The sequence below is a fragment of the Carlito syrichta genome, unplaced genomic scaffold (genome assembly GCF_000164805.1).
Source record: "Carlito syrichta isolate Samal-C Ts95f unplaced genomic scaffold, Tarsius_syrichta-2.0.1 Scaffold316401, whole genome shotgun sequence".
Taxonomy (NCBI): domain Eukaryota; kingdom Metazoa; phylum Chordata; class Mammalia; order Primates; family Tarsiidae; genus Carlito; species Carlito syrichta.
Window position 1 is genome coordinate 331,560 of NW_007260497.1, and position 17,563 is coordinate 349,122.

The following is a 17,563-nucleotide window of genomic DNA, read 5'->3' on the forward strand; positions in this document are numbered from 1 at the left end:
ATCTCTACAATAAATCAAAAAATTAGCCGAGTGTGGTAGTGCGTGCCTGTAGTTCCAGCTACTTGGAAGACTGTAGCGGAAAGATCGCTAGATCCCAGCAGGTTGAGGCTGCAGTGGCCGGGAGCGGCCACTGCACTCTAGTTTGGGCGACAGAGTGAGACTCCAGCTGAAAAACAAAAACAGAGAGAAATATTAATTCTTAATTGGGTGTGGTAGTGTGCTCCTGTACTTCAGCTAATTGTCAGGCTGCGGCGGAAGGATTCTGAATCAACGAATTGATGAATTCTGGTCTTTTTTTTGGGTCTCCTCCCCCCGTGTGTTTATCGTTTACATATACATGTATATATAGTTAATATCTAAGTTAACATATTGTGCTCCTTCCCTTTTTTCCAATTACATAGTTTTCAGATTCAGAATGTGCCAAAAAGGCTTTGGAACAACTTAATGGATTTGAACTAGCTGGAAGGCCGATGAAAGTTGGTCATGTTACCGAACGCACAGATGCTTCCAGTGCTAGTTCCTTTTTGGACAGTGATGAATTGGAAAGGACTGGAATTGACTTGGGAACAACTGGCCGTCTCCAGTTAATGGCAAGACTTGCAGAGGGTATGTTTTTCTTAATAGTGTGAGTGTTTTATTGTGAGATTACTGGTGAAAAAGCTAGCTATGTAAACTAAGCAATGAAAAGATTTTTTTGAGTTGGAGTCTCAGTCTTGTCACCTAGGCAGGAGTGCAGTGAGACATGCTCATGGCCACCCTAGCCTCTACCTGCTGTGCTTAGATGATCCTTTGCCTCAGCCTTCCCTCAGTCTTCTAAGTAGCTGAAACTACAGATGTATGCCAACATGCCTGGCCATTTTAGTGTGTGTGTGATTTATTGTAGAGATGTGGCTGCACCAAGTTGCCTAGTCTGGTCTTGAACCTCCATGCTTAGTCAATCCTCTAGCCTCGGCCTCCCAAAGTACTGGGATTACAGGTGTGCACTATCATGCCCAGCTGATTTTTTCTCATTTTAGAGTTGTTTGTATCCTTGAATAGCCAATAATTTTTTTTTTTTTTTTTTGGAGTTTTAGTCTCACTGTGTTGCCCAGATTGGAGTGCAGTTGCCATTCCTGGCCACTGCAGCCTCGACCTGCTGGGCTCCGGCAATCCTTCTGCCCCAGCCTTTCGAGTAGCTGGAATTACACGATGCGCTACCACACCCAGCTGATTTTTCATTTATTGTAGAGATGAGGTCTCGCCAAGTTGCCCAGGCGGGTCTCGAACCTGCAGGCTCAGGCAGTCCACTCACCTCAGCATCCCAAAGCATGCTGAGCCACTGAGCCCAGCTTATGATATGTTTTGGGGCCCTTGGCATTTAGTTTTAGTATTCTTTTTGATTTATGTGATATTTTTATCCCATATTTAAGAATAAATTTGGTTGTAGATTTTAAAATATTAGAAGTTGTCCTCATAATTTCTTTTAGTTAGGTGATTGTTGTAAGTAAGAACCCAGAAAACTTGATTTCTCTGCTCTTAACACAGTAAAGACTTTAAGACCTTTTCTTTTACAGGTACAGGTTTACAGATTCCACCAGCAGCACAGCAGGCTTTACAAATGAGCGGCTCTTTGGCATTTGGTGCTGTGGCAGGTAGGAATTGAATCTTTTCTAATTTGGAATCATTGTTTTTTCATCTAATTCGACAATTTGCCAAATTTTTGCAATTAAAAGGACTTGTACTGAGAATTCAATTCATCAAGTACTTATAGCCTCTAAATTTTTAGTCTTTCTGTAAGTAATTTTTACAGGGTAGAATTATTTACTAATCAGAATTAGCTGTCCAGATATTTTTGAACCCTGCAATCCAGATTTTCAGTTGAAATTTACATAATTTTACATCTTTTTAAGTGCATCACTTTTATTAAATGCTACAACTTATATTGTTTAGTATTATAAATGTTTTATAATGTTTGACTTCAGAAAACACTCAGAGGTCCTTATATAAAACTTTGCTTAAAATTACTAAAGTAAAGCAAGAGTGTAGAGAAAACTGTTTTCTTAAATAGTGCATCTGATTTTTGGATTATGAATCGGGCAATAGAGTTTTTAGAGCAGGAAATGAGAGAGGGGACTTTATAGTTCAATTTTCTTTCTTTTTTTTTTTTTTTTGAGTTGGAGTCTCACTCAGTTACCCAGACTGGAGTGCAGTGGCCACTCCCGTCCACCACAGCCTCGACCTGCTGGGCTCCGGCAATCCTTCCGCCTCAGCCTTCCAAGTAGCTGGAACTACAGGCGTGCGCTACCACGCCCAGCTCATTTTTTGATATATTGTAGAGATGAGGTCTCGCCATGTTGCCCAGGCGGGTCTCGAATCCCCGGGCTCAGCTAATTCACTCACCTCAGCCTCCCAAAGGCACAGGGTTACAGGCTGAGCCACCTAGCCCGGCTTACAGTTTAATTTTCTAAGAAGGGATTTGGTTCCTAAAACTTTGTCTTCATCTCCTTTATGTTATAATGTAATTACCTAAAACTTGTTTTTATAAGCTTTGACATTGACCCAAATGTTGGACATGGCAGGGGATTGAATTTAGAAATGTCGAAAGCAAGATTTTATTTTATTATTTATTTATTTATTTATTTTGAGTTAGATCTCACTCTGTCGTCCAGACTGGAGTGCAGTGGCCACTCCTGGCCACTGCAGCCTCAGACCCACTGGGCTCCGGTGATCCTTCCACCTCAGCCTTCCGAGTAGCCAGAATTATAGGCACGCGCTATCATGCCTGGCTGATTTTTTGATTTATTGTAGAGATGAGGTCTCACCAAGTTGCCCAGGGGGGTTTCTAATCCGTGGGCTTGGGCAATTACTCACCTCAGCCTCCAAGAGCGCGGGATTACAGGCTGAGCTACCGAGCCTGGCTGAAAGCAAGATTTTATACCATGGGAGAAGGATGTTTTTTATTTTGGACCTTGGATGACACAGCCTAAAATATGAAAAATGTCAGTTTGTATCCTTTATTGGTCCTTGTGAGACTGAGAAAATAAAAAATACTAAGACCAAGGTAGTACTTTATCTGAATATATAAATCAGTACATGTGGTTGCTGCATAATTTTCTTTTTAAATTGAAGGCTCATTTAATTAAAAGAGAGGATAATTTCCTGTTTTATATTTCTGTATCATTGAGAGAGAAGGGTCTTTCATTTTTAGGGATGTCCAAAAATGTGTGAGTCCCTTTTGCCAAAAATCCTGTCTTTGGCTCCCCTTCTTTTCTGTGACATTTTATGACTTATCTTGAAATTTGATGTGTAGCTGCGAGATTTGATGTGTAGGTACTCTTTGGAATTCACGACTCCTTAGGCATTTCTGAATTTAACAGTCATTTGCTGACTCCCCAAATATCTCTTAAGTTAACTCTTTGGATTAGTATTTTGACTTTTTTTTTTTTTTTGAGCTGGAATCTCATTCTGTCACCCAGTCTGGAGTACAGTGGCATGCTCACCGCCACTGCAGCCTTGACCTGTTGGGCACAGATGATCCTCCCACCTCTGCTTTCTTAGTAGCTGGAAACACAGGCGCACGTCACCATGCCTGGATAATTTTTTGATTTATTGCCGAGATGAGGTATCACTATGTTGCCCATGCTGTTCTCGAACCCTTGGCTCAGGCAATCCACTTGCCTTGGCCCCGCCTATTTTTAAAATAAGTATTAGGCATTCATTCTTTTACAGTAAATAATAAGCATTTCCTGTAACTGAAGTTGTTGTAAACTCATTCAGAAATACACCTCATTCTTAATGGTTTGAAAGTTATTTTATGTGAAAACTTTTTCCCTGTATTGCTTTATATCCAAATTCTGGGTATTCCACTAGAGAGAGATTTGTTACTGCCTTCAGGGAATTAATGTAGTTATGGAATAGTTTTTTATGAACAGTGTGAAACCCTGGATTCTGTATCATATATGTTGATTTGTTTTTAAACTATCTTCAGTTAATTGAAGATTTTTCTGTTACATACTGTAACTTACCACAGATGTATTTCTCATATATGACTGTATTTCCTGGTTACTCAATATGTAGTTTATGTAATGTTGTATGCGTTTGGTCAGCTAAAATTATAAAGCTTCGTATGGATTGCTCACAGTGTCTCTTTAGTTATCTATATGTTTTGTTATAATCCCTTTCAGGGTGTTTTTTGAGATGATTTCAGAGATTCTGTTTTCTTAGACTTCCCATAGAGTTTTATTGCATTGATACTCAAAACTCAAATTTTCCAAGGATATCTTTTAATTGGCTGTTTTTCTCCAGATGGTGGTGATTAAAACTTTACATATACCTTGCTGTAATTAAATTGCTGTGTTGTTCATTGGTTTTTGACTTTTGTCCTTGAAGTCCTTACAGCAAATGTTTGAGACCAAGGGTGGATCACTATATCTACATTTCTTCATTTTGTCAGTTTAATAGGCCCTTTCTAAGATAGCATAGCGTCCTTATCTTTTGTGACACCCATGCTTATTTTCTAATTTGTCACACATGACCCGAATAGTTATCTTTCAAATTATAATTATGGCTGATATACACTTAAAATACCATGGATTTCTGATCTATGCATTTTTTTCCATTTTAGGGAAAAAAAGACAAGTTGGGTAGAATTTAAAGTTTAGTAACAATGTTCCATGACCATACCTTCAAGTTTCTTCAATATACAGAAGTTACATTTCTTTAGCTTCCTGAGGTGCCAATTTTGAGCACCTAGGACTCAGGTATTATATTCCAGTATAACTTGGGCTGCAGATCCCTTTACATTTTTTTCTATTTTTTTTTTTTTTTTGAGTTGGAGTCTCACTCTGTTACCCAGGCTGGAGGGCAGTGGCGCATTCACTGCCACTGCAACCTCAACCTGCTGGGCTCATGCAATTCTTTTGTCTCAGCCTTCCACCACTCCCAGCTCATTTTTTGATTTTTCAAGAGACGAGGTTTCATTATGTTGCCCAGGCTGCTCTCGAACTCCTGGACTTAGGCAGTCCTCTCGCTTTGGCCTCCCAACGTAATGGGATTACAGACTTCAGCCACCATGCTTGGCTTGCCCATGTTTTGTTGTTGTTGTTGTTGTTGTTGTTGTTTTGAGTTGGAGTCTCACTCTGTCACCCAGACTGGAGTGCAGTGGTCGCTCCCGGCCACCGCAGCCTCGACCTGCTGGGCTCCGGCGATCCTTCCGCCTCAGCCTTCCAAGTAGCCAGAATTATAGGCATGCGCTACCACGCCCGGCTGATTTTTTGATTTATTGTAGAGATGAGGTCTCGCCTGCCCAGGTGGGTCTCGAACCCACGGACTCAGGCAGTCCATTCACCTCAGCCTCCCAAAGGCACAGGATTACAGGCTGAGCCACCGAGCCCGGCTGCCCATGTTTTATTGATCATTTTCTGTCCCTGGAAGGAATGCATAGGGCAACATAGTGTTGCAGATGAATCACATTTCGATTAAAGTTGTGTTAGTGAGTCTAAGTTTTGATTTTGTATATTTCTGTTAACTTTTAGATAACTTTGTAGCACTGTGATGTTTTAATTATTTACTATTTACAATTGCTGGTGTTTCAGTAACTAGCAACGGTTTTTTTAGTTGGAGTCTCACTCCATCACCAAGGCTGGAGTACAGTGTGGCATGCTCACGACCACTGCAGCCTTGGCCTGCTGGGCTCAGGCGATCCCTCTGCCTCAGCCTTCCAAGTAACTTGGACTACAGGCATGCACAAGCATGCTTGGCTATTTTTTTGATTTATTATACAGTTGAGGTCTTGCCACACGTCCCAGGCTGGTCTCAAACCCATGGACTCAGGCAGTCCTCTCAACCTTGGCCTCCCAAAGTGCTGGGATTATAGGCGTGAGCCACCTGGGCAGGTCTTCTAGCAACTTTTTTAGTTAAAATGATCCTTCTTCTGTAGAATTGCTAATGGTTATATTATGAAATATATTGGTAAAAATCCCTGTTGTGTTTGTTTGTAACACTGAGTAGATATTTACATATTTCTGGAATTCTATAGATTATAACATAAGCTCATATTTTATTCCTGCCATATGTATTTTTCTGACTATCCCAGAATACCAGAACTTTTGTCAAATTTATCTTTTTTTTGGCTAGATTTGACATGATACGTGTTTTTGGGGGGGTTTTTTTTGTTTTTGAGTTGGAGTCTCACTCTGTCACCCAGACTGGAGTGCAGTGCAGTGGCTGCTCCCGGTCACCGCAGCCTCGACCTGCTGGGCTCTGGCGATCCTCCCGCATCAGCCTTCCAAGTAGCTGGAACTACTGTCGCGCGCTACCATGCCCGGCTGATTTTTGATTTATTGTAGAGATGAGGTCTCACCAACTTGCCCAGGCAATCCACTCACCTTGGCTTCCCAAAGCGCGGGATTACAGGCTGAGGCACCAAGCCCCGCAAGATATATGTTAAAAGCCCTTAAAGATAATATACGTATTGTTGGAATGGTATCTTCCTCAATAGTGATGTTCATGCTACATTGGGAAATACTTGAACATGTTTACAGCTTTTTGATGAGTACTGTTTACAAGTTTATTATAAAGTATTAAATGCTTAACTTACACTGATTAAAAAATAATAATTGAATTTCCCAAGTACTTGGAATTGAATTCTCAAGATCAGGGTTTTTCACACATTTTCTGACTGGTGTGCTCCCCTTTCCCCATTTCCCATTTATCCCAACCGAAGAGTAGTATAGTGGAATACACTTGAGATATGGAAGAGGAGTAGTAGGAATAGGAAGAGAGAGGCATATATGAGTTATGTAGTTTAAGAGGCTTTAAAAAAAAAAAAAAAAAAGGCCCCAAAGCCTTGTCAATGAGGAATGGGGAAGGAGGTTTTGCTGCCAGGTTTTACTAAGTTCATTTAAATAAAACCCTGCTGGTATAGTCCTCTTTTATTAACACTTTACTGACATTTACCCTGTTAGTTGAGGCTCTTCATTGTTCCTGCACTGAGCTGTAGAATTCTCTTTTGTTATAGATTTGCAAACAAGACTTTCTCAACAGACTGAAGGTGAGTTGAATTGTTTATACTTTTTTTGTGTTTGAAATTCTATTAAATATAGTTAGACATCATTGTTATATCATTTGTTAAAGTAATTTGGACTGTTTTGACAGAATTACACATAGTTGTATATACACAGTATAGTTCAGAATATCTAGCCCAAAGCATTAATAGACAAAGGAAATGACAACATCCAGAATTCTTTTACTTTAGGTTGCTGTAAGTTTTCAGCTTATTTCTTTTCATGTTGCTTGTTCTAGTATGTCCTGTAAATGAGTTTTATGTAGAAGTCAGAAAATAAAACATTGTATTATCACCTAGTAGATAACGTCTTTTAAAACTTGGTATCTGTGAGGACAGTTTTTGTTTGTTTCTTTTTATTTGGAGTCTCACTCTGTTGCCCAGGTGGGAGTGCAGTGGCTTGCTCACAGCCACTGCAGCCTCGACCTCCTGGGCTCAGATGATCTTTCTGCTGCAGCCTTCCAAGTAGCTGGAACTACAGGCATGCTCCACCAGCCAAGCTAATTTTTCTTGATTTATTGTAAAGATGAGGTCTCTGCCGAGTTGCCCAGGCTGGTCTGGAACCATGGGCTCAGGTAGACCTTTCACCTCAGCCTCCCAAAGTGCTGGGATTATAGGTGTGAGCCATCACGCCTGGCTTGTGAGTACACTTTTTATAAGGTTTGGAGTCACAGTGTAATACTGACCATTTGGTTAAGAAATGGTATTCTGATTTCAATTTTTATAAGCCAGTAGCAAATAATAAGAGGTTTATCTAGAGCTAAATTGCATGCTTACTTCATATATTGGAATAATTTAATAAAGTAGGCTGTGCTTGTTGTTTTATCATGAAGTAAATCTCTGTCACTTGACAGATGAGCATTTCTGCTGATATGTAATTTCAGTATTATATTGTATAGAGAAATAAAGAATGCTTAACATTGTTAAGTCAAAAGATTCTATTATTAAGGGAAATGAATGATATACCATGTTCCATGACAATGAATAACTAAATGATTGTTTTAATTTTTCTAGTAAATGAAACTGTTATACTCAGTGTTTTTGTTAAGAAATTTTTAAAAGTACAAATATAGGATTTTTGCATTGGATTGTGTATTGCATTAAGCTAGGTGAAACTAGAATATCCCAGTGCACATTTTCTTAATATTCTTAAAGTATTCATAGTATGCAATCAATATAACTAGAGAAAGTAGAAAAATCTATTCTTCCTCAGCTGTTTTGTTAATATTTCTAGCATTTCCAAGGATGCTTAAATTTGTTTTATGATAAGCTACAGAGTAGTAGTCTTCATTTTTCCTTAATTGCATAATACAGACACTCTTGAGACCTATTTTTTTGAGTTGGAGTCTCACTCCATCGTCCAGGCTGGAGTTCAGTGGCACGCTCATGGCCACCCCAGTGTCGGTCGACCTGCTGGGCTCCAGCATTCCTTCTGCTTCTGCCTTCCAAATAGCCGAAACTAGAGGCACGTGCTACCATACCTGTCTAATTTTTGATTTATTGTTGAGATGCGGGCTGAGGCAGTTCTCTCGCCTTGGCCTCCCAAAGTGCTGGGATTAGAGGCTTGAGCCACATGCCCAGTGTCATTCTTGAGACTTTTTAACTTTTCTGCAAAGGAATTTGACATCAATTATTTTAGTATTTTTAATTTAATGTGAAGTTTTATTAAAGAGTTAACTGTTCATAAAGGAAAATATAAAGAAGCTAAAGCACTTGTAATTTTATCAGAAAGAGCCATTCTAATATATTTTATGCTCAGCCCTAATTTTTGTTTAATGAAGTATTTCTGATACTTTCATCAGTGATCGTTCATTTTAATTATCGTAATTTCTAATGCACTGTTTTATCCTTAGCTTTGTTTGTTATTGTGTTTTGGAATGAAATTTGGTCAGATAATATGATTACGGTGAGTTCTGTAACGGTTACTGGTACTATTTTTGTAAATTACATAAAAGAATTGGAGCAACTGTCTTGGAAAATGCTCTGACTTCAAACTTCAAACCAGTATGTGTTTTAAATTTGAATGTTAGTGTGTCCAGTATTTTTAAGTTTGATATAGTAGATATTATAGATAATAGTGGATATGATAGATACTTGCTGCTCTTTTTAGTAGTCCCGTATTGTGCTAAAATATACATAATTTTTTTTAAATGGCAATTTGGTGTTTTTTAGTGTGGGTCTTACTCTGTCACCCAGATTGGGGTGCACTAGCACAGTCACAGCTCATCACAGTCTTAAACTCCTGGTTTCAGGCAGTCCTCCACCTGAGCCTCATGAGTAGCTGAATTACAGGCACTGACCACCACAGCTCACCTACTTTCTTGTTTTTTCTTATATAGAGCTGAGGTTTCACTGTATTGCCTAGATTGGTCTTGAACTCCTGGATTCAAGAAATCCCCTCACCTTGGCCTAGTTTGATTTCTTTTTTGTTTTGAGTTGGAGTCTCACTCTGTTGCCCAGACTGGAGTTCAGTGGCCACTGCAGCCTCGACTTCCTGGGCTCCGACGATCCTTCTGCCTCAGCCTTCCGAGTAGCTGGAATTACAGGCATGCGCTACCACGCCCGGCTGATTTTTTTTATTTATTGTAGAGATGAGGTTTTGCTGCCCAGGCGGGTCATGAACCCGCGGGTTCAGGCAATTACTAACCTCAGCCTCCCAAAGGCGCGGGATTACAGGCTGAGCCACTGAGCCTGGCTAGTTTGATTTCTTAATAGGATTTATATTTCTAGGAAATTAAACCTTAAATGTTTGGTTTTATGCATCTTATTTTAACAACTTAATTGTTTTATAATTAAGGTTTACATATTTATTTTTTTGAGTTGGAGTCTTACTCCGTTACCCAGGATGGAGTGCAATGGCACGCTCACAGCCATTCCAGTGTTGACCAGCTGGGCTCAGATGATCCTCCTGCCTTAACCTTCCAAATAGTCAGAACTACAGTTGCATGCTACCATGCCTGGCTAATTTTTGATTTATTGTAGAGATGAGGTCTCAACAAGTTGCCCAGGCTGTTTTCGAGCCCGTGGGCTCAGGCATTCCTGTCACCTCAACCTCCCAAAGTGCTGGGATTATAGGCTTCAGCCACTGCACCTGGCCAAGGTTTACATATTTAAAAGAAATTTATATTCATGGGTTAAAATAAGAAGTGCAAAAGGGTATAAATTTGACATTTCAAAGCATTGTGTTTTATTATTCTTGTCTTCTAGCAATTTGTACCAATTCAGTTTTCTTTTAGATTAGAAAATATAGTTAATTTAGAAAGTCAATTAGAGAGAAAGAGGAGATTCACCTACGTAAGGTGGGGGGGGGGGACCAAAGCCAGAAAACATGCCTGTTTGCATAGCTCAGTAAGGTAGTGGCTACCAATTCAATTTTCTGTTTTGTGTTTCTGAATTGATACATTTCGAGATTTTGTTTACAGAAAGTCATTTAGATGAGGTGAATTTTCATTTCCTTTCTGAAAATAGTACACTCATATTTCTGAATGTCTGTTTCAAGTATTAGGTTGCCTTAGGTTTCTGTAAACTAAAGTATGTTCATACTTTAATAGTATTAAATAAGGTAATATTAGTGATGTGAATGACATCTTAGTTACATGTGTGGGATGGGTTTTCTGTTTTTGTCTTGAATTATTTATCAGATATACATACATGAATTTTCCATGAAACTAATTTCTTTGTCTTTTTTTTCTAGCTTCAGCTTTAGCTGCAGCTGCCTCTGTTCAGCCACTTGCAACACAGTGTTTCCAACTGTCTAACATGTTTAACCCTCAAACGTAAGTTACATACTTTGGAAAAGTTCAAGAGTTAATTCTTGATTCCTAATGAGAATCAGAAGGACATGTGGGGGACAAAAGTAAACTGCAAAAGCTGTACTGTTCAAGTTTTTAACCTAGCATTTAAGATCTATATATTTTATCATTGAAACTGTAGCATTTTACATCCTTTTAAAATAATTTTTAGGCATGTTGTTAATTATTTCTCTTGGATTGGAAGTTGGCCAGGCCCAGCGGCTCACATGTATTTCTCTTGGATTGGAAGTTGGCCAGGCCCAGCACTTCGGGAGGCTGAGGTGTGAGGATTGCCTGAGCCCACGTGTTTGAGACCAGCCTGGGCAACTTGGCAAGGCCTCATCTGTATAATAAATCAAAAAAAATCCAGGTGTGATTACGCATGCCTGTGGTTCCAGCTACTTTGAAGGCTGAGGCGGAAAGATCCCCTGAGCCCAGCAGGTTGAGTCTACGGTGGCTGTGAGCGTGTCATTGCACTCCAGCCTGGGTAACAATGTGAGATTGACTCAAAAAAAAAAAGAGCCGGGCTCGGTGCCTCAGCCTGTAATCCCGTGCTTTGGGAGGCTGAGTGAGTGGATTGCCTGAGCCCGGGAGTTCGAGACTGGCCTGACAACTTGGCAAGACCTCATCTCTACAGTAAATCAAAATGAGCCGGGCATGATATCGCGTGCCTGGTAGTTCCAACTACCTGGAAGGCTGAGGCGGAAGGATCACTGGAGCCCAGCAGGTTGCAGCTGCGGTGGCCGGGAGCGGCCACTGCACTCCAGTCTGGGTGACAGAGTGAGACTCCAACTCAAAAAAAAAAAAAAAGAAAGAAAAGGATGGGGATTAAATGAAGAATGGTGAGCCGGGTTTGGCGGGTGGGTCTGTAATCCCTTCATTTTGGGAGGCCACGGCGATTGGATTGCCTGACCTATGGGTTTTAGACCAGCCCGGGAAACTTGGTGAGACTGTGACTCTGCAGTAAGAGGAAAAAAAAAAATAGCCAGGCGTGGTGGCACATGCCTGTAGTTCTGGCTACTTGGAAAACTTAGGTGGAAGGATCACTGGAGTCCAATGGGTTGACACTGGGGTTGCCGTGAGCATGCCACTGCACTCCAGCCTGGGTGACGAAGTGAAACTCCAACTCAAAAGAAAAAATAGTATTGTACGGTTTTCTATGAAGTTATCAAAATACTTATGTCACCAATTTGGCCTCAATACTTTTTAGCTTTGAAATTTTAAACTTTGTTAATATTTGTAGAAAAGTGTATTTTATATTTTTCTTTCTTTGTTTAGTGTATAGTGTGAATTATGTATTTCCCATATTTTAGGGTTTTTCTTTTATTTTGGATAGTATTGATATTTTGTTCAGTATCTATTTATAAATGCTGCTTACATTTTTTTGTATTTCATGATGTATCATAGTCTTGGATTCTTTTGTTCTTTTTGAAAGAAAACCATAATTTGTTAGGTTTATCTTTGAAGTGGTGATAAGTTGTTGTTGGTGTATTATTTGAAAGTAGTAAATCATTTAAATTTTAATTTTTGGCTGTATACAGTGACTCAAGCCTGTAATCCCAGCACTTTGGGAGGATGAGGCGAGAGGATTGTCTGAGCCCAGGGGTTTGAGACTAGCCTGGGCAAGTTGGTGAGACTTCATCTCTACAGTAAATCCCAAAAATTATCTGGGCATGGTGCAGCATGATTCTAGTTCCATCTACTTGGAAGCCTGAAGTGGAAGGGGGTCGCCTGAGCCCAGCAGGCCCAGGCTGCCGTATTTGGGAGTGTGTCACTGCTCTCCAGCCTGGGCAACAGAGTGAGACTCCCGACTCAAAAAAAAAAAAAAATTTTTTTTTTTTTTTTTGAGTTATAGAAAGTCTTCAGCTAATTTAGAAACAATGTTTTGTGTCTGTTTTTTATTTCAGTGCCCTGTACCTCTTCTTAAAAATTCTATTTTAGAATCATGGGGACATGTGTGTTCAGCACATGGGTCCCTATACCTTTTACCATAAGGAAATTTCTAAATTTAAAGAATAAATCTTTGAAATTTTTCGACATGTTAGATAGCTTACAGTTTATTAGTTCGAATAATATTAAAGAGACCTTAATACTTTCTTACAGAGAAGAAGAAGTTGGCTGGGATACAGAGATTAAGGATGATGTGATTGAAGAATGTAACAAACACGGAGGAGTTATTCATATTTATGTTGACAAAAATTCAGCTCAGGTATTTTGATCTTTTTAATGAATGAAGTTAGGTTGTTTGCCTTAATGTTCCACTGCACTCTAGTCTGGGCGACAGAGTGAGACTCCAACTCAAAAAAAAAAAATTGTGGGGTATTATTAAGAGTTAGGTATATAAATATTCATTGTGCAGGTACTCTTGTTGATGATGTAGCACCGAGTTTTTCTAGGGGCAGCTTGAGTTAACCAACCTGAGGCCAAGTTGTATAGAACAACATCCTTACCTTTTCTTTCTTTTGTGTTTTAGGGCAATGTTTATGTGAAGTGCCCATCAATTGCTGCAGCTATTGCTGCTGTCAATGCACTGCATGGTCGGTGGTTTGCTGGTGAGTTTGAGTTTAATTTTTTTTGAGTGATTGTTACTAAGGTTCTTAAATTAAATGAAAATGCTAAATCCAACATATCTGTTTTTTTCAACAGGTAAAATGATAACAGCAGCATATGTACCTCTTCCAACTTACCACAACCTCTTTCCTGATTCTATGACAGCAACACAACTACTGGTTCCAAGTAGACGATGAAGGAAGATACAGTCCCTTATGTACATAGCTTTTTTTTTCTTTCTTGAGAATTCATCTTGAGTTATCTTTTATTTAGATAAAAATAAAGAGGCAAGGGTCTACTGTCATTTGTATACAATTCCTGTTACTTTGAAAAAATAAAAATGTTAACAGGAATGCAGTGTGCTCATTCTCCCTAAATAGCAAATCCTACTGTATACAAAGCTGTTCTCTTGTTCTGCCTTTTAAAATGTTCATGTAGAAAATTACATTAAGGAACTATAGTAATAGCTCTAGGGGAACAAATGTGCTTTCTGTAAAAAGGCAGACCAGGGATGTAATGATGTTTTTAATGTTTCAGAATCCTATCTTTTTACACGGCAGTTGCATTTCACATTTCACTAATGTTGGCTATTTGGCTAATGGTTTAGCAGACATTTCTTAATACACATTTCGTGTATGGAAATTCATCCAAACAGCTAAAGGGCTGTTGGTTAGCAACTTACCTTGCATTCTGATCAATTGGCAGGAAAGGGAGATTTCAAAATTATTTCTTGATGGTATCTTTTCAATTAATGTATCTGTAAAAGTTTCTTTGTAAATATTGTGTGTTCTGGTGTGTCTTAAGATTCCAAACAAAATGATCCCTGCATTTCCTGAAGATGTTTAGTGACAAGTCTGGTAAGCAAAGGAGTCTGAGCAAGAAATAGGAAATGCAGAAATAGGTTTTGTCTGGTTGCATATAATCTTTGCTCTTTTTAAGCTCTGTGAGCTCTGAAATATATTTTTGGGTTACTTCAGTGTGTTTGACAAGATAGCTTGATATTTCTATCAAACAAATGACTTTCATATTGCAACAATCTTTGTAAGAACCACTCAAATAAAATTCTCTTAAAAAGGCCACAGGAAATCTTCATTTTTCAAATGTTTCACAGTCATAGAAACTTGAGAATAGAATATTATCTTGACTTTTAATAGTTATTCCATATTTGCCTTTGGGGAAAAATCTTAATGTCCATATGGGGAAATCCTTAAGCTGTCCCCATCAATTTCTGAATATCATGTATATAGTTTTTTGTCAGTCTCTGTCACCCAGGCTGGAGTGCAGTGGTATACTCGTGCACACCGCAGCCTAGACCTTTTGGGCTCAGGTGACCCTTCCACCTTAGCCTTCCGAGTAGCTGGAACTATAGACGTGTATTACCACGCCCAGATAATTTTTGCTGTTGAGTCGGAGTCTCACGCTGTCACTCAAGCTAGAGTGCAGTGGCACACAGCCACCCCAGTTTTGATCTCCTGGGCTCAAGTGGTCCTTCTCCCTCAGTCTTCCAAGTAGCTGGAACTACAGGTGCACATTACCATACCCGGCTAATTTTGTTGATTGTAGAGGAGGTCTCCCCAAGTTGCCTGGGCTGGTGTCGAACCTACGTGCTAAGGCAATCCATTCGCCTTGGCCTCCCAAAGTTCTGGAGTTATAGGCAGAACCACCAAGCCCGGCCTGATTTTTTGATTAATTATAGAGACAAGGTCTCGTCAAGTTGCCCAGGCTGTTCTCAATTTCCTGAGCTCAGGCAATCCTCTCACCTCCGCCTCCCAAGTGCTGGGAGCATAGGCATCAGCCACTGCGCCTAGCCAGCACTGTACATTTTAGAGCAATGTTATTTAATCTGAGGCATTTACGAAAAAAGGGAACTAAACACACTTGTCCATGCCTTAATCCTGGGAATTCTTGGTCTCCTGTGTGTTCTGGGCACATTGCAAAAAGTTTGTTCACTATATTGCTTTGGGAGGCTGAGGTGAGTGGATTGCCAGAGCCCACGGGCTCGAGACCCGCCTGGGCAACTTGGTGAGACCTCATCTCTACAATAAATCAAAAAATTAGCCAGGCGTGGTAGCGTGCGCCTGCAGTTCCAGCTACTTGGAAGGCTGAGGTGGAAGGATTGCCGGAGCCCAGCAGGTTGAGGCTGCAGTGGAGCAGCCACTGCACTCCACTCTGGGCGACAGAATGAGACTCCCCAACTCAAAAAAAAAAAAGTACGTACAGAACAAAATAGCTTAAATTCAAACTGGTTTCTCAAATTGATTCATATATTAATACATTAAGGGCTTTTTGGCTCTTGTGCAGTGAGCCTTCACCATTTATACTCTGAACTTAAATTTTTATCTTCAACTTTTTGTGTCAGTCAAATCTTTTGTGTAGGGACTGATGCTTCCTGATACAATACTTCAAATACTTCATCACTTTTTTTTATAGTATTGAGGCACAAGTTTTGTAGGTTTAGACGGTATCAAGGTGTTGAGTTTGGGGGCATCACAATTTTCTAGCAACAATTCGATAGATATTTATCCTATTAAAAAACGGGGGGGAGGGGGATGGGATTAACAGTAGCAAATATCTGGGGCTGGGAAAACACCTTATCAACAGGGTGTCTGAATGAAACGTAATTGTACACCTAACCCTTAACTGTACCCCACAAAACCATAATAAAAAATACTGATTAAAAATAAAAATTAAAAAAAAAAAACCACAAGGTTCAATTTACTTTTTCTTTTGAGGTGGTCTCTGTTGCCAAGACGAGTGCAGTGGCACGCTCCTGGCCACCACAGCCTCAACCTGCTGGGCCCAGGCAATCCTTCGCCTCAGCTTTCCAAGTAGCTGGAACTACAGGTGCACACTACCACATCCAGCTAATTTTTTATATATTGTAGAGACAAGGTTTTGCCAAGTTGCCCGGGTGGGTCTCGAACCCATGGGCTCCCAAAGTGCTGGGATTACAGGCTGAGCCACCGAGCCCGCCCAAGTTATTTTTCAACACCAGGTAGCTGTGTTCTTTCGGGACAGAACTGGTATTCTGTGAATGTTTGGTCTTTCCCCTGCTATCTTTCCATTACCTTTTTTCCTTGAACTAAGTCCTATCAAGTTTGTCACTCCTTTTCATGATACTGGATCAGTAAATGTGACCTTTAGTCTCTTATGTTAACAATGCGGTGGTCAGAAATTGCCCACTGTCACAATGACATTTGTTGTATAAATAACGTTGAAAGGAAACATTAAAGTTTAGTAACTTGAATAGTGTAATGCATAGAAAAGAGTTCGGGCCGGGTTTGGTGCCTTAGCCTGTAATCCCAGCACTCTGGGAGGCCGAGTGGATTGCCTGAGTCTGGGTTCAAGACCAGCTCAGGCAACTTGGCAAGACTTCGTCTCTATAATAAGTGAAAAGTTATCCAGGCGTGGTAGCACGCACCTGTTCTTCCAGCTACTTGGAAGGCTGAGGCAGAAGGATCACCGGAGTCCAGCGGGTTGATGCTGGAGTGGCTGTGAGTGTTCCACGGCCCTCCAGCCTGGGCGACAGAGTGAGACTCAAAGAAACACAAAAAAACCAGAATGACCATTAGAACTCCCTTTTTTCTTTTGATTACAGGTTGACTGAGCCACCGAGCTTGGCCTCAAATGGTCATTCTGAGTGAAATCCTTTAGGTCCTTCTGAAACAGCATTTCATTGTTTGGAAAATCGGTAGCAGTTATAGCTAATCTATTATTAATTTCCTGGTGCATGCCAACAACCCCAAATAATATAGTTTCTTTTATGTTTATCATAAATTTGCCTTTTTAAAAGTTGTGATAAATACACAGAGTAGTACAGCTTAGAAAATCCACCAAGGTCTGTGTGGCCTAGGCAGGTGAGGGACATTTCTCTCATTACTACAGAAGCTATTACATGCATATCAAGTCAATTATATGAATCTTGTTAAACATTATTGATGACTGGTTAGAAATAATATAGATTTAACCAGTTGAGAAACTACAAAAATGGTGGATGTTTCAAATTGTTCTATCTCTTCTGATGAAGCCAGCAGCTATATCTGAAAAACAGTCCTAGGATAAATAACTTATTTGGAAATAAGTTAACATGCAGTATGTGAGGAAATGTAGACTTATAAATCTCAATATTCACTTTTTTCTTTTTTTTTAGTCTCTCACTGTTTTCTAGGTTGGAGTGCAG

The 17,563-nt window shown here is 39.9% G+C and overlaps 1 protein-coding gene across 18 annotated transcripts in view; it reads left to right on the forward strand.

Annotated features, from left to right (window-relative positions):
- Positions 1–14,460, forward strand: part of RBM39 (RNA binding motif protein 39) — a 39,489-nt gene extending 25,029 nt beyond the window's left edge. For 9 of the 18 annotated variants that reach the window (XM_021707154.1, XM_021707146.1, XM_021707143.1 and 6 more), the window contains 7 exons: positions 402–606; positions 1,554–1,631; positions 6,980–7,030; positions 10,737–10,818; positions 12,937–13,042; positions 13,307–13,385; positions 13,480–14,460. In XM_021707154.1, coding sequence (XP_021562829.1) covers positions 402–606; positions 1,554–1,631; positions 6,980–7,030; positions 10,737–10,818; positions 12,937–13,042; positions 13,307–13,385; positions 13,480–13,580 — 702 coding nt within the window. In that variant the 3' untranslated portion in view covers positions 13,581–14,460. The remainder of the gene's footprint in view (positions 1–401; positions 607–1,553; positions 1,632–6,979; positions 7,031–10,736; positions 10,819–12,936; positions 13,043–13,306; positions 13,386–13,479) is intronic. The other 9 variants (XM_021707151.1, XM_021707150.1, XM_021707153.1 and 6 more) reach the window with 4 other exon arrangements.
- The last annotated feature ends 3,103 nt before the right edge of the window (positions 14,461–17,563 follow it).